Source organism: Lissotriton vulgaris, chromosome 8 (genome assembly GCF_964263255.1).
Source record: "Lissotriton vulgaris chromosome 8, aLisVul1.2, whole genome shotgun sequence".
NCBI classification, from domain to species: Eukaryota; Metazoa; Chordata; class Amphibia; order Caudata; family Salamandridae; genus Lissotriton; species Lissotriton vulgaris.
In genome coordinates, this window is record NC_141696.1 from 1,419,727,250 (window position 1) to 1,419,742,927 (window position 15,678).

At 47.8% G+C, this 15,678-nt stretch overlaps 1 protein-coding gene across 3 annotated transcripts in view; it reads right to left on the minus strand.

Moving 5' to 3' along the window:
* The window catches only part of PRDM15 (PR/SET domain 15), a 502,608-nt gene that overhangs the window by 171,780 nt on the left and 315,150 nt on the right, over nt 1-15,678 (minus strand). For all 3 annotated transcript variants that reach the window (XM_086935443.1, XM_086935442.1, XM_086935441.1), the window contains one exon: nt 9,543-9,677. In XM_086935443.1, coding sequence (XP_086791569.1) covers nt 9,543-9,677 — 135 coding nt within the window. The remainder of the gene's footprint in view (nt 1-9,542; nt 9,678-15,678) is intronic.

Sequence of the window (15,678 nt, forward strand, 5' to 3'; positions counted from 1 at the left end):
CGAGTGCCCCAGGGCCTGGGGGGACACAGGTTCCACCATAGCCGAAGATCCCGCAGAGTCCTTCTTGTTTTTAAGAGGGATCTTAAAGGGTTCCAACGCCGGCTCCGTCGTGATCTTCCTCTTGAGGAGCGACAGTTTTCCGGTGTTGGCGTCGATGAACACCGCACGACGTTCCTCGACCGCAAGTGACTGGAGTCGAGGCTTTGGCACCGCTGAGGCAGCGTTGGGTGTCAATGGTTCCTTAGCGGGTCCGCCCGGCTTCGGCGCGAAGGCCTTCGGCGCCGACTTGGGCGGGAGAGTGAAACGGATAGGCTTGTGGCCCGCGGTAGTCTGAGGCGCCACAGTGTCCTGAGCGGGAACCACCCCGGCTTTTCGAATCCGCTGCAAGGATTCCGCCACCTTCTTTGTGAAGGCTGGAGAGGGCTGGACTGGCTCGAGCGAATCCTCATCCTCGAGATCCACAACGACAGAGGGCACTTTCTTCGGTGCCGGCGGCCCATGCCCATCGGCGTCGTCGCCCTGACGTTTCTTCGGAGCCGTCTTCGGGTCCACGACCCCTTTCGGCGCCGATGCAGCCGCATCTGAGATCTTCGCCTTCGGCGCCGACCCGGATGGTTTCGGGTCGGCCATTTTGGCGCGACGCTTCTGGTCGGCCATTTTGGATGCCTTTGTATTTGACGCCTCCAGAACCTTCATCACCTGCGCCACTTTCGGTTTCGGTTTCGGATCCGATGGCGCGTGACCAGTTGGCTTCACTTTCGGTTTTATCAACTGAAGTGATGGTTCCGAAATGTCCGTGACCGGGCCCGGAGGCGGGGACGTAGGACTTATAGTGAGATCTTGGGTAAGGCCCGAAGGCGATCCCTCGACCTGGGCCGTTTGAAGGGGTATAACCCCTGAGTCTGGTCGGGGATGCTCCTCCTCTGAGCTATCCCCCATCGTGGCACAAGCCTGATCGTCGTCCCCTACCTCGTCGGAGACTTCGTCAAAGTCCTCCTCACCCGCGTCGTAGGTCTCCTCATCGTACACGGGACCGGAGTCCGAGTCTTGCGCGTCGTCTTCTACCTCGACAGATTCCTGGAAAATGTCTTCTGGAGGGGGCGCCGCAGCCGATAGTTGAGCCTGGAGTCGATTGGCCCGGCGAATTTTCAATGTCTTCTTGCTCCGGAATTTCGAACACGCCATGCAGGTGTCCTCGCGGTGATCCGGCGACAAGCAGGTATTGCACACAGGGTGCACGTCGAGGTGCGAATATTTTGAGTGGCACAGCGGACACTTTTTAAATGGAGTCCGCTCCATGGCTAGAGGTGTAATGTAGGCCCGTCCGCGCCGAAGGCACGTGGAAGGGCAGCAAGAAATCGGAGCTGAGAGTCAGAAAGAAAACCCGCACGCAACTATACCGACGCCCAGCCTAAAGACCTTTTGGTCTCGAGTAGAAATAGAACAACTATCGGTTCCGACAGAGGGAACCGAAACACATCCGAACCCAATGGCGGAAAAAAACAATCTGGGGATGGAGGCGATGCCCATGCGCACTGTAGTCCAGGGGAGGAGCCACCTATCTCGTGATACTTCGAAGACTCTTCCAGGACAGCAATGTGCAATCATCCGGACCCAACACTAGGTGGCGATCTATGCACAGATATGAATTCAGCAGCCCACATGCCTCGAACACTTTGAATGCCTTCAAGGCCATGAAGATTGCCATCAGTTCCAATACATTGATGTGCATCTTCCTTTGCTGTAGCGTCCATAGTCCCTGCACTGTGTAGTGGAGTACATGCGCTCCCCATCCTTGGAGAGAGGCGTCCGTTGTCAGGATAATCTGTGGCACTGGCTCTTGAAGCGGTCGGCCCTTGCAAAGGTTTTGTGGATTCCACCAATGCAGAGAGTTGTACGCCCGACCGCTCACCAACACTAGGTTTGTTAGTTGCCCATGAGCCTGAGTCCACTGACGTGCTAGGCACTCCAGGAGCGGACGCATGTGTAACCTCGCGTGCGGGACAATGGCGATGCAGGAGGCCATCATGCCAATCAACTGCATGAACACCTTCGCCGGAAGCGAGTGCTGAGGTCTGAAACGTTGGATCAGCGTCTGAATACTGGCGATTCTCACTGAATTTGGCTGCGCAGTGGCTGCCAGAGTGTCTATCGTCGCGCCCAGATACTGCCGTATATGGGCGGGTTGGAGATGGGATTTTGGGTAATTCAGTGAGAATCCCAGATCGTGCAGGAGCCGAATGGTGCGGGACACGTGGTCGGCGCACTGTTGTTCTGACTTTGCCTGAATGAGCCAGTCGTCCAGATAGGGATAGACGTGGACGTTCTGGCGTCTTAGATGCGCCGCCACAGTCGCCAGGCACTTTGTAAAAACCCGTGGCGCTGTGGTGACCCCGAAAGGCAGAACCCTGAACTGGTAGTGCTGGTCTTGAATAGTGAATCTTAGGTACTTCCTGTGTGAAGGATGCAGGGGAATGTGAAAGTATGCATCCTTGAGATCCAGAGTAGCCAGGAAGTCCCCCTGCCGAAGCAGGGGGAGAACCTGCTGCAACGTGAGCATATGGAAGTGTTCTGACAGAATGTACCAGTTGAGGGGCCTGAGGTCCAGGATGGGCCTGAGGGATCCGTCCTTTTTGGGGATTAGAAAGTACAGAGAGTAAACTCCTGTTCCCCTTTCTTGCAGAGGCACGAGCTCTATTGCCCATTTTTGCAGCATGACTTTGACCTCCTGCTGCAACAAGTGCAAGTGCTCGCCGGACATAGGACGGTTTCTTGGAGGTATGTTTGGCGGAGTGGAAGTAAGTTCCAGACAGTAACCGTATTGGATGAGAGACTTGACCCACCTGTCCGTGGTGATGGATTTCCACGCGGGCAGGAACTGCTGGAGTCTCCCCCCGACCGGTGTTGTGTGGTCGGGGGGCAGTGACAAGGCGTCACTGTTTGTTGGTGGTGGAGGACCTGGAGCTGTTGTTTCCACGTCCTCTGCCTTTGACGTTGTTGCCCCTGTAGCCACCTCTACCCTTGTTGGTGTATGAGGTCTGGGTGTTGCTTTTATAGTACTGCGTGGATTGTGATGCCTGACCCCTTGAGGTGCCTCTGTTAGTGGAGCGGCGAAAGGAACCACCCCGAAACTTCTGGGACTGTAGGGCCCCCATAGACTTAGCAGTGTCCGTGTCTTTCTTCATTTTTTCAAGGGTTGCATCCACTTCAGGGCCAAACAAGTGGTCTGGATTAACTGTTTGATTTAAAATGGTTGTCTGAATGTCTGGTTTAAAACCTGATATTCTAAGCCATGCATGCCTACGCAGCAACACACTAGTGTTTATAGCCCTGGAGGCGGTATCGGCCACGTCCAGTGCGCACTTAATGGAAGCATTAGATATTAGCTTCCCCTCCTGAATTAACATTTCAGCTCCCTCTTTGTACTGATCAGGTAAGTGCTGCAGAAGTGTTTCTAGGGTGTCATAGTGCGCCCTATCGTAGCGTGCAAGTAGGGCTTGCGTGTTTGAAATGCGCCAAATATTAGCTGCCTGCGCAGCAATACGTTTTCCTGAGGCTTCAAAGATTTTTGATTCTTTGTCTGGGGGAGGAGCATCACCCGTGGTCTGCGAGTTTGCCCGCTTGCGTGCGTTGGATACCACCAAAGAGTCCAGCGGCAAGTGTCCCTTGATGTACGTTGGATCAGTGGGCGCTGCCTTGTATTTTTTGTCAGTACGAGGATTGATGACTCGCGCCCGGGTGGGCTCCCTGAAAACCTCAGGCGCATGCTTCAGCACTCCCTTGAGCATAGGCAATGTTTTGACAGTCTTTTCAGCCACCGAAAAAGTGTCAAACAGAAAATCGACATCCACTGGGTCCGCATGGAGGTCTACATCATGATTGGCCGCAGCTCTCTCAATTAGAGCATTGAAGGCCGCAGAGTCCTCTGTTGGAGAAGTTTTTGCTGCAAAAAGCTGCGGTTCGTGTCCTGGCTGAGGGTCCTCAGGGTCGCCTCCAGCAGACCATGGTTCATTGACCTCCTCCGGATCTGAGTACGCTGGATAATTGTACTCCTCCTCCTCATCTCCGTCACCCTCCCCAGCGTTAGAGTGAGTTGGTGAGAGATCTAGGTTTTGTGGAGATGCAGGCTCCATAGGGGCAGAAGTACCCGCAGAGTCCAACTTCTTTTTGAGTGGAATACGAAAATGTTCCAATACTGGCTCCGGGGTGATTTTCCTTTTAAGGAGAGAGAGTTTGCCCGTGCTGGCGTCGATGACAACCTCTCGACGCTCCTCGTCCACGAGTGGCTGGAGCCGAGGCTTCGGCACCACCAATGACGCTTTAGGCGTCGGCACCAGCTTCAAGGGCACCCCGGCTCCCTGTTTTGGGGCGAAAGCCTTCGGCGTCGTCTTCGGCGGCAGCGTGAAGTGGATCGGCGTCTGCGCCTTTGCCGGCTTTTGTGGAGGCTTCGGCACCACATCCTTCGGTTCGGGAGCCAATGTTTCCTTCCGAATCCGTTGAAGGGACTCCGTGACCTTCTTGGTAAAGGACGGCGAGGGCTGGGCCGGCTCGAGCGATTCTTCCGAGTCCGGAGTCGGGTCGGCGATCAAAGGCACGGTCTTCGGAGCCGACACCTCACCACCCTTGGCCTTGTCGACCGGATTCGGCGCTGCAAGAGCTTTGGGGTCGTCTTGACGCTTCTTCAATGCTTTTTTCGGGTCATCGACCTTCTTAGCGTCGACGCGGCTCTTCAGAGCGTCGACCATCTTCGGCGCCGACGCAGCCATGTCGGGCGTCTTCGCCTTCGGCTTCGACACCGGGGTCTTCGGGTCGGCCATCTTGGCGTGGCTCTTGATCTCGGCGGCCATTTTGGATTTTTTAGGCGCTGAGGCCTCTGGAGCCTTTGGTCCCACCATTGCGACTTTCACTTTCGGTTTCGATACCGGTGGTGCGGACCCTGATGGCTTCACTTTCGGTTTCTGTACCGGGAGTGGCGCATCACCAATGTCCGTGGCCGATCCCGGAGGCGGGGCCGTGGGACGAGTATTGAGGTCCTGGGCCGTATAATGGGGATTGACCCCTAAGTCAGTCTGAGGATGCTCCTCCTCTGAGCTACCCTCTACGGTGGCAATGGCCCCGTCGTCGTCCCCTACCTCCTCGACTACTTCCTCAAACTCCTCGTCTCCCGCGTCGTAGTTTTCATCTTCCGACGCCGGGTTGGAGTCTGAAACTTGTAGGACATCGTCGTCATCAACGTCTTCTTCAAAGATGTTGGCCGGCGGGGGCGCTGATAGCTGGGCCTGGAGTCTTGCGGCCCGACGAAGCTTGAGAGTCTTCTTACACCGGAACTTGGAGCAGGCCATACACCTGGCCTCAACGTGGTCCGGCGACAGACATTTGTTGCACACGGGGTGCACGTCGAGGTGTGAATACTTTGAGGTGCACACCGGGCACCTTTTGAACGGAGTTCGTTCCATGTCTGGAGCGTCGTGTAGGCCCGTCCGCGCCGACAGCACGCGGAAGGCAGCAAGTGTTCGGAGCCTAGAATAAACAAACCCGAACGATGGACAATACCGACGCGAATCCTAAAGACCTTTTGGTCTCAAGTTAGGAAAGTTAAACAACTATCGATTCCGACAGAGGGAACCGAAACACATCCGAACCCAATGGCGGAAAAAAACAATCTGGGGATGGAGGCGATGCCCATGCGCACTGTAGTCCAGGGGAGGAGCCACCTATCTCGTGATACTTCGAAGACTCTTCCAGGACAACAATGTGCAATCATCCGGACCCAACACTAGGCGGCGATCTATGCACAGATATGAATTCAGCAGCCCACATGCCTCGAACCAGCCATGCTCAAGATTGTCGACGACCTCCACAGGTTCCTTGACAATGGGGAGTCCTGCCTTCTCATTCTCCTTGACCTCTCCGCTGCCTTCGATACAGTTAACCACGCCTCTCTACTTAACTCACTCGAAACCCGTTTCTGCATCGACAGTCTAGCCGTCAAATGGTTCTCCTCCTTTCTCCAACACAGAACACAACAAATCAAAATCAAGGACTGCTTCTCCAACCCAACGTAGGTCTCCCTAGGCGTACCCCAGGGCTCTATTCTCTCTCCCTCCCTCTTCAACATCTTTATGGAACCCCTTACCCTCATTCTGAAACAAGCAGGAATTAACTACCATCTCTACCCGGACGACACCCAACTGTACTACAAGATCAAATCCCACTCCGATATTATTCACCTTAACAATGCCCTGAGTATTATCCATTCCTGGTTCTTCTCCAATCACCTCAAACTTAACCCTAATAAATCCGAAATCATTCTCTTCTCACCATAAAACAACTAGCTCCCCATCCAAGGCTGGCTCTCTGACCTCAATGCACTGAACTGCTCGCTCTCCTTATCTAACTCAGCAAAATCACTTGGCTTCAATATCGACAACAAACTCACTCTTAACAACCACATTAAGAACGAGGCAAAAGGAGCTCTTTGCACTCTCTGGCATCTTAAAAAACTCAAACCCTTCATTCCTTCGGACGACATTAAATGGGTTGTCCAATCCCTAGTCCTCTCCAAAATAGACTATGGGAATGCTATCCTCACTGGAATCCCCAAAACACACCTTGCCCCCCTCAGATCTGTGCTCAACTCTGCCGCCAGGCTAATCACCGACTGCAAACGCTTCGACCACACCACCCCAGCCCTCAAGGCCCTAAACTGGCTACCCGTTGAGGGAAGATCTGCATACAAGACAGACTGCATTACACATAAAGCCCTCCACCAACAAACCCTGCTATATCTCTCCGACAAACTTGAATAAGCGGCTGCTCCCGGCAGACGAGAAGCTCAAATGCTCTACTTCTCGTCCCCCCTATCAAATAGGAGCTCCACACAATCCTGCTCCTTCTCCGGAAACGCCCCGATCATCTAGAATGCCCTCCCCAGAGACCTGCGCTGCAACCCCTCGTACCACAGCTTTAAAAAAAGACTTCAAATCCCACCTTACCTCCAAAAACTGGGGTCCGTAATCGCTGCATTCAACTCTTTATTCATCCCCAGTCATTTATTCCCCCCTGACAGTCTTTTTCTGTCTGACTCTTCCCCTCTCTCTCTCCTAGACTTTCTCTCCACTCGAATGCTACCCTCCCTCTTTTTAACCCTTACCTCTAGCTCCCCCTCAATCTCCCCCAAACCTGTCGCTCCCTTCTCCTCTCTTTTGCTCCCTCCAACCCTATTTCACTCGATTTTGTTCTTCGCTTCCTCGCCTTAACAGCCCCGATTTCTCCCTTTCCCACTTTCCTAATGTGAGCTGTGCTGCATGTTTCGGACTACATAAACGAAAGCCTTGTCCCGGGTAAAGGACCCTTCTTTAGCTCTCTTGCCTTTTTTTATTGTTTCTGTGCTAACAGTCTGTTGTGTCATTCTGTTCTATTCAGGGCCATAACGTTAGCCTATTTGCTTATTTAAGAAGTGTTTTAATGTGTAATGTCTGTATATTTTTTGATCCAGCTGAATCTACTATACCGACTGGAATCTTAATGCTCATGTAAAGCGCTCTGCTACCCCCGGGTCTTGCAGCGCTATATAAAACTTTTCAAATAAATAAATAAAAATGTTTTAAATGTTCACAAAATGATAATGATAATGATGATGATGATAATGATATTTATAAAGCGCACAAATACCAAAATGGTGTCTCGGCGCTAGAACCATGAGCAGATCCCCAACCAGCTCCCTTCACTGAAACAACCAGGTTTTCAAGTTTTTTCTAAAGCTCAAAAGAGAACTGGCATTTCTGATCTCGGATGGCAGCAGGTTCCACAGTTTAGAAGTGCCATAATGAAAACTCCGCCCTCCCCACTACAGGGTCCGAATTTTCGGCACTGTAAGTAGTTTAGCACCTGTGGAACCAAGTGATCTACCTGGCTGGCACCACCTAAAAAGCTTCTGCAGGAACAACGGGCCTTTCATTGTCAAGGCCTTAAAAGCCACACAGAGTGCCTTGAATTTAATCCGTTGCCCCACTGGAAGCCAGTTCAACTTCCGGATTTCTTCAGAGATGGATTTATGCCAGGAGAGGCTCAGCAAAAGGCGAGCGGCTGAATTTTGGACCGCCTGCAGTTTCTTCAGACATTGCTTCTGGGCATTCAGATAGAGCTTGTTACAATAATCCAACTTAGAGTGGATCAAGGAGGAAATAACCACTTTCTTAGTTTCCTCAGGGATGTAGGGAAGTAGGGAAGTACCTTTCTGATCTTTTTTATCAGGAAGTGCGACGCAGACACAATGGCATTGGATTGTTGCATGAACGTCAATCTATTATCAATCAAATTGCCCAAGTTTCTTGTCTTTGCCGTTGGAATGGGCGGCGAGACCATTTCTGCAGGCCACCAAAGACTACTCCAGGAAGGTTTTAAATTGCCGAAAATCAGCACTTCCGTCTTCTCAGAATTAAGTTTAAGGCAGTGACTACTCATCCAGATGTTAATGGCGGCCATGCAGTTGTGGAATTGCACAGCCGGGGAAGCTCTGTTTTTTATGGGCTGCAACCACAATCTGAGAGTCATCTGCATATGATGTTAATGAGAATCCATAATCTCTGATCAACAAAGCAAATTCAGTGACATAGACATTGAACAACAGTGGACTCAACAAACTACCCTGCGGAACACCACAAGGCAGCACGTAAGGCTCCGAATTGAACTCATCGAGCGACACCGTTGAGCTTCTGTCCTGGAGGAGCTTTAAGAAACATGGGCACAACACAGGAAACATAAATAATTGAGACATATCCATACAAGGATGATTGTAGAAGACATTAATAGACAGTTTGTGCCATGGTAATGTAGGGGTAATTGAAGAGGAGCAAAAAATAAGCAAGGGCCGTTGGGAGAAAATTAGACATGCTATGTCTATGAGGGTTGAGTGGCTATTGGGTAGATGCTGCACAAGGTAACAAAAAGATGCAGTGGAAAGTAACCATTGTTATCATTAGTTGGTATATGGATGGGAAAGGTAATGCATCTTCGTTAAAAATAAAACAATAATTTGACAACCCCAGACTCGGCCATTATTTATTAATCATTAATTTGTTCTCTGCCTTGCTCTCCAATTGTCATTGCCAAGCTCCCAAAAATGTTCACTATTAATTAGAACCCTGAAAACCAAGTGAAAACTGGAGTCCTGTATGAATTTTCATAAATGCTACAGGCTAGATTTTGCCAAGGGATGTAACAAACTTTGTAAACCAAAGGGAATAGCTATGGATTGCAGGACCCATTTTAAAGCTTGATTAAAATGAATTCTACATGGAAGTAAGATGTGAAAATGCTTTGCGGATACCAACCAAAGAAGGGATTTGCAAGAACCGCACTTGCAATTAGACAGGACATTTCGGACATGCGCAATTGTCAGACCAGTCCACAGAGTGTCATGGTTCAGATGAATAGGTCAGGTTTTGATATTACCTCTCTGCACCAGCTTGCAACAGAGACTCCGCTCCACCCATGTTCATTATATTGAAAGCATAATTAAGTATGACGTTTCAAGCTACCTGGCATCTTTTGCAGCTATACTTGTGCAGCTCAACATCTGCACCCCCGTCTGAATTCTCATCGTTTTCATCCGAGGAGATCCCTATCTTACTCAGGAAATCATCCCTCTGGTGATCATCCATTAGAGCGATATCCTGAACGGAGGAAAATAAACAAGTCAGTAAAAGCCAATAGCCGCTTTTTCACCTTTTAGACAAATACATATCAAATACTTCACACAAAACTACTTTTACAGGCCATTCAGCAGAGCAATACCCTGCAGGAAAGGCTGTGTAAGCAAATGATAGCTAAATGCACTATAATGCAGCACCAACCAAATATTGTACTATATTAGGATAGGTAAAAACAGGGATTGAGGGGAGGTAAAGCACTATTGGGCAAATGGTCCACTGCATGGTTTCGAAAAGCTGAGCAATCATGCCCTGTATTAATTTGGCCTGCCGTCTAGAGAATTCCACAACAGCAGTTTACCAGCTTAGCTCCACTGATGTGGAGTGGAAGTGGATGTTCACCCGAAATGGAACCCCAACCTGAGTTAGTGTAGTTTAGCTCCATCCCAAGCGAAAGAATAACTGATGGATGTGGTACAGGCCTTTTCAACTGTACCACTAGGAGAAGACTGCCTACTGGCTCACCCTGTTCGAGGTCTCCTGAAACCCCCATAACTGGGTGTTACATGCCAAGCCTCATCTCTGGGACAGGCATAGGTAATGTGTGCGTGTTGCAGGTGAATTATTGCAACAGTAAGTGGTGGTATCTTTCTGGGACACCATTTGCCTAGGTGCACCAGATGGTGGTCTTCCTGCAGGCTGTGCATGGTGCGTACAACAGCATGCATATCCCATTTCGAAGGGCCCCTCCCTGAAACCAATCCAATTTTTTGTATGGGAGATTTCCCATCCTCCCCCTTTGTTCGCTGTAGGTTTCCGCTACTGAGAAGAAATCTACTCCGATTCCCCTTCATGTGTTGTTGGCTGTCACCTTACAATAGGGCTGTGTGTTATTTGGATTAACAAAACCCTAAAACCAGTCTGACTGAGCTACAGGCTCCTCTGGAACTGAGCTGACTTTGGGCCCCATAAGCACTTAAATACAAGAAACAAAGAAAATGGAAATACTTTTCTAGCTGACTGGGAGAAGACTTTGAACTAGGATTACAGCAGATCCTTGCTTGGTTCATGCTTCAGGCCCTACCCATTAAAAAGAGAATAAAAAGCTGACTTTTAAGCCAGTACCTTGTACATCAGGAGCCGAGTCTTTACCAAAAACAAAACCTTTGCTAGCACTACTGTCCAATGTATCTGCCTAATGCTGCTCTCTCCTGTTATGGTCCTCTGCCTGTAAGTCTGCTAATCTCCCAGCAAAATCCTCACACCCTAATTGCCTCCTGTTGGACATTTCAGTGCCCTTTCAATACATTTCTCCACTGACACACACTACACATGCAACTGCCACAAATGAAGATAGAAAGCCCCTATCACCAAACAGCTGCTTCCATTAAGCTGAAGGGCAGCATTTGGAATTACAAGTTCATGCTATTATATGTAGGCTCATCCTTTCTCAATTTCTCAAGCTTTTGTGCCAGAAAGACCATAGTGAACTCTCTTTTCACTTACTTGTTGAGAGCCAATGATCTAAAATTAGAGCTTGCATTTCCATTGCTCTTTTGGTATGAAAAAATATTTGAGCAAATCCCTATATCCTACTTACTACAGAATGTCTTTAATGGCCTGTTTTCAAAATCATCAGCAAGATGTTTGCTAAAGGCTCTTCTTTGGAAACTTCTATTCTGAGGGATGTTTAACTGAAAACTCTTAAATAGAAGAATGTATCACATTTGCACCATCTGCAAGGCACAGTGTCAGAGGTCAGTTTCTCACAGTTCAGGAAATAATATATCAAAGCAGCTTCCTCCGAGCTTCAGACACACCTGCACCTAAAGTAAGACCTGCTGCTTTTTCTATGACTTGTATCCCTAGATGGCTTTCTCAGTTAGTGCTGCCTCAGAACTTATGTATATTTGCCAAATTCACCTTTTAATCTATTTTAAAGTAAAACATTGCTCTTATTTAGCTAACAGTCTGAAAGATTGGGCAGTCTGCCCATTTAATGGAATGTTCAAAACCTTGGACCACACATCCAAAGATAAGACACATCTTGGGCCAGAATGATGCCCGGTTGCTAAATAGATAATGAAACCCCAATTAGAACCATCTGAATGAAGTCCATCTTGTATGATGTGCGTGGACAATGGCATGCTATTAGTTAATTCACGGGGTAGGCCCTAAAAACTCCAGGACCGGGGTCCAATAGTCAATACAGAAAAACGGTGGTCCTGGTTAATTTACAAATTGTATGTTAAATCCAGTATTTATAACAAAATAGTACCCACCATAGATTCATTCATCATACATAAAGAGCAATTGAAGTAATATACATTGAATCAAACGTGTGTTTAGTATGCATTTAATTGTGCATAGTTAGTATTGACGCATTTTTACTTTGCGAGCTATTGAGCTTGTATCCAAAACACATGAAGAACTAAAATGCAATTATATATTCATTACATTTACATGTGCTCTCAGAAGGAAGAAAAGGGAAGGTGTGCAAGTTGTGAGGGACCGGGTAAAGGTGGTGTGACTGGTTTAAGAACATCACGTAGAAATCAAGATGCCTTTACAATCGTTAGGTACATGGTTCCAAATATGCATCAAACATAGGTTAAAATTCATTAATTTCCTTGTGGCCTATGTTGTGCTTGAGTGGCGTAGTCTACGTTTCGACCCCCAAAGTACGCTGTAAGGGTGACTGTTGCCTCATGTTGGGGTCTTCATCAGGACTAAGAGTGGTGAGAGCCTATAAAGATAATAAGGGAATCAATCACCTCTATATTATGAAAAGAGTGGGTACATATATTACACTATATATTCGGTGAAAATTCATTAATTACATACATCTTCAAGACGGTAGTGGTCTTTACCGTCTGGGAATGGGCATGGTGGTGCTCCTGAGAAATCTGTTGGAAAAATTAATAAAGACTGAAATTCAGTCGCTAGCTAGCACACGCTGCTAGACAAGGAAAGCTCTGGCTAGAAAGGGGAACTTACTTATGGGACTGCTCCTAGCACGTATAAACGAGTTGCTCCAGGCTTGTGTCCTGTTATTCACAGATGCTGGGCGCGCTGTGTGGAAACATATTGAAAAAATAAAATAAATAAATAAATAACCCCACGGGGTGTAGGCTATCGTTTGTTTCATAGAAAAGAAAAAGCCGTTTGAATGCCTCGATAAATGCACAGAGCCGCTAAAATGGTAAAGGAGCTCCTTTACAATAAGATGGGTCATGCGCTACAAAACGCGCTAAGCAAAGATAAATAATCATCCCAAGAATGGTGTTCAGCTTAGACAAACGTGCACAGTCTATCGTGCAATTTGATGAGTAATCGCATATGCAAGTTAAGTGAATAAAGTAACGGAGTCGAGTGACATTGGAACATATTTTTTACGCGTGCCGCATGTGAGCCGATCTCTCGGTGTGACGGCTAGAAAGTGATCTAAAAATAATAGCGGGTGCACGCGAAGGCTTGAATCATCCTGGTCTGCTGGCAGCAAGACTTACTTTTATCCTGCCTTTCGTGGTCCGACCTCTTGGGTTCTGGATTCAAAGTGAACAACTCGCGGTGCAGCCGCTGGATGTTAGTCGGGTTGTGGGCTCGACTTCAAAGGACCAATCACTGTCAGGACGGGGCTTTAAACGCCGGCTTTTGCTGACGCATCTAGCGTGAGGAAGGGAATCTCTGTAAAGAGCGATTTGGCATGTGGGGGGATGTCTGTAAAGTGCCAATCTACCCAGGATGGAGAGTCGTATCATGGTGAATATCCATATTATTGGTAAATCATCAGGCTATATTATGACTACATTCACAATCGAACAGCATGTAGTGCATTATGGTGTGACTGCATTTCCAAATGAACATTGATGTTACATTATTCAAAAACAGGAAGGACAATCAACACAGTTCAAAGCTTTACATGAAGGTTGATAGTTATTGTTGGATGTCATTAAGGAAACAGTTATAGTCTCTCACTTCCCATTACATGGTGTAAGTCAATGTTAGTGTTACAGATTACCAATCAGTGCTATCGCAGTCTTTAGCAGCCACTAGAGTCTGTCTAAAAATATTCTGGTCGTATCAAGAGACCAAGTTTTACCAATTGTCTCAAACTAAATATATTCAATACAAATCTAGTGGTTTATTCAGAATGTCAAAATGGCCTATTTTAGCAAGATATCAATCTGGGTTTAGTCCGGCCATTTGGGCAAAATTGGCATCCATTTCATTGAGTCCATGGCTTACAGTTTTCAATAAATGCATCCATTTACATTCCCTGATGTTCATTATAGAGTTCACATTGCCCCCACGTGGTCCCAGAGTGATCTTTTCCAGGACTAACCATCTCAGTGATTCAGGAGTGTGGTTGTGTTCCTTGAAGTGTTCCACAAGTGGTGCTCCAACTGTAGAGCATCGGATTCTGCTGGAATGCTGAAAGATTCGGTTTTTTACTTTTTGTTTAGTCTGTCCGACGTACATCAAGTTGCAGGGGCATAGAATGGCGTAAATGACTCCACTGGTGTTGCAGTTTGTAAAAGATTTGAGATCTATAGTCAGTTCATTGTACACCAGTTGTTTAGTTTCCCAGCAAGTTGGACATGCTTTGCACGTTGTACATTTGAAGTGGCCCACTACATCGGGGAGGTTCCACATCCGTTGTAGAGTGGGTGCTGCAGGGCTTTCCAACATTGAGCGTACTACATGATCCTTTATGCTTTTCGCTTTTTTAAAGGCATGCATCGGAGGGTCCGGGCTGTCTAGAGTATCTGCGACAAGATTCCAGTGTTTGTTCACTATTTTGCGTATTGCATTACTCTTGGTACAGAATGTGGTCACACAGATCATACGTGATTTTGAAAGGTTCCGTGTCTTTGGTATTAAAAGGGAAGATCGATCTTGGTACCAAGCTCTCTTTCGTGATCTCTTTACCAGGCGTTGCGGATATCCTCTGTCCACCAAACGGGTGATTAGATCATCAGATTCTTTGAAAAAATCTTCTTTGCGGGAACAGTTCCTCCGTAAACGGAGGAATTGACCAAAAGGTAAATTGTCCCTCAGGGCCCTTGTGTGGTGACTAGTATACCTTAGAAGTGAATTCCGCTCAGATGGTTTTCTAAAGAGGGTGGTGTAGAGGTGGTCATTGTCCACTTTGATGGTGATGTCGAGGAAGTCAATAGATTCTGTGCTCATCGTCATGGTGAACTTGATATCCTCTGATTGAGTATTCAACCATGCTAAGAATGCATGTAGAGAGCCTTCATCCCCTGTCCAAATCATCAGGACATCATCGATGTATCGATGCCAGGTGGAGATCATGTCACGGTAAGGGTTGGTTGCTGCCAGTATGCATTCCTGTTCATATTCAGACATATAGATAATCGCCAGGTCCGGTGCAAATGCAGCCCCCATAGCGACTCCCTTGCTTTGAATGAAGAATTTGTTTTGAAAAATGAAGTAATTTTTGGTCATCGCAATTTCAAGTAGGTCCACTATGAATTCAGTGGGGACTGTGGCCGGTTGATCTCGTCTTTCAAGAACTCTCTTGATACAGTTTAATGCAGGTCTTTGGGGTATGCTGGTGTAAAGTGAAATGATATCCATTGTCACCAGGATTTGGTTGGTCTTATTGAAAGGTGTTTGGTCTATGAAATTGATGACTTGCATAGTATCTCTGAGGTACGTAGGGGTTGCCTCTGCCAGTGGCTTTAAGAAAACATCAACATATTTGCATAATGGTTCCAGGAGCGAACCGCATCCTGAAATGATAGGGCGTCCAGGTGGTTTCAGTGGGTTCTTATGGACTTTTGGGAGTACATAGATTGTCGGTGTCCTTGGCTGTTCCACATTGAGGTATAACAGTTCTTTGTTCGTAATAAAGCCCAACTCTAGGGCTTGTTTGGTCAGTGCTTGGATCTCCTTTCTGATTCCCGGGGTCGGGTCGCCCATCACTGGTCTGTAGCTGATGCCATCCATCAATTGGGAATGGATTTCCGACTTGTAATCCTCTGTGTTGAGCATGACA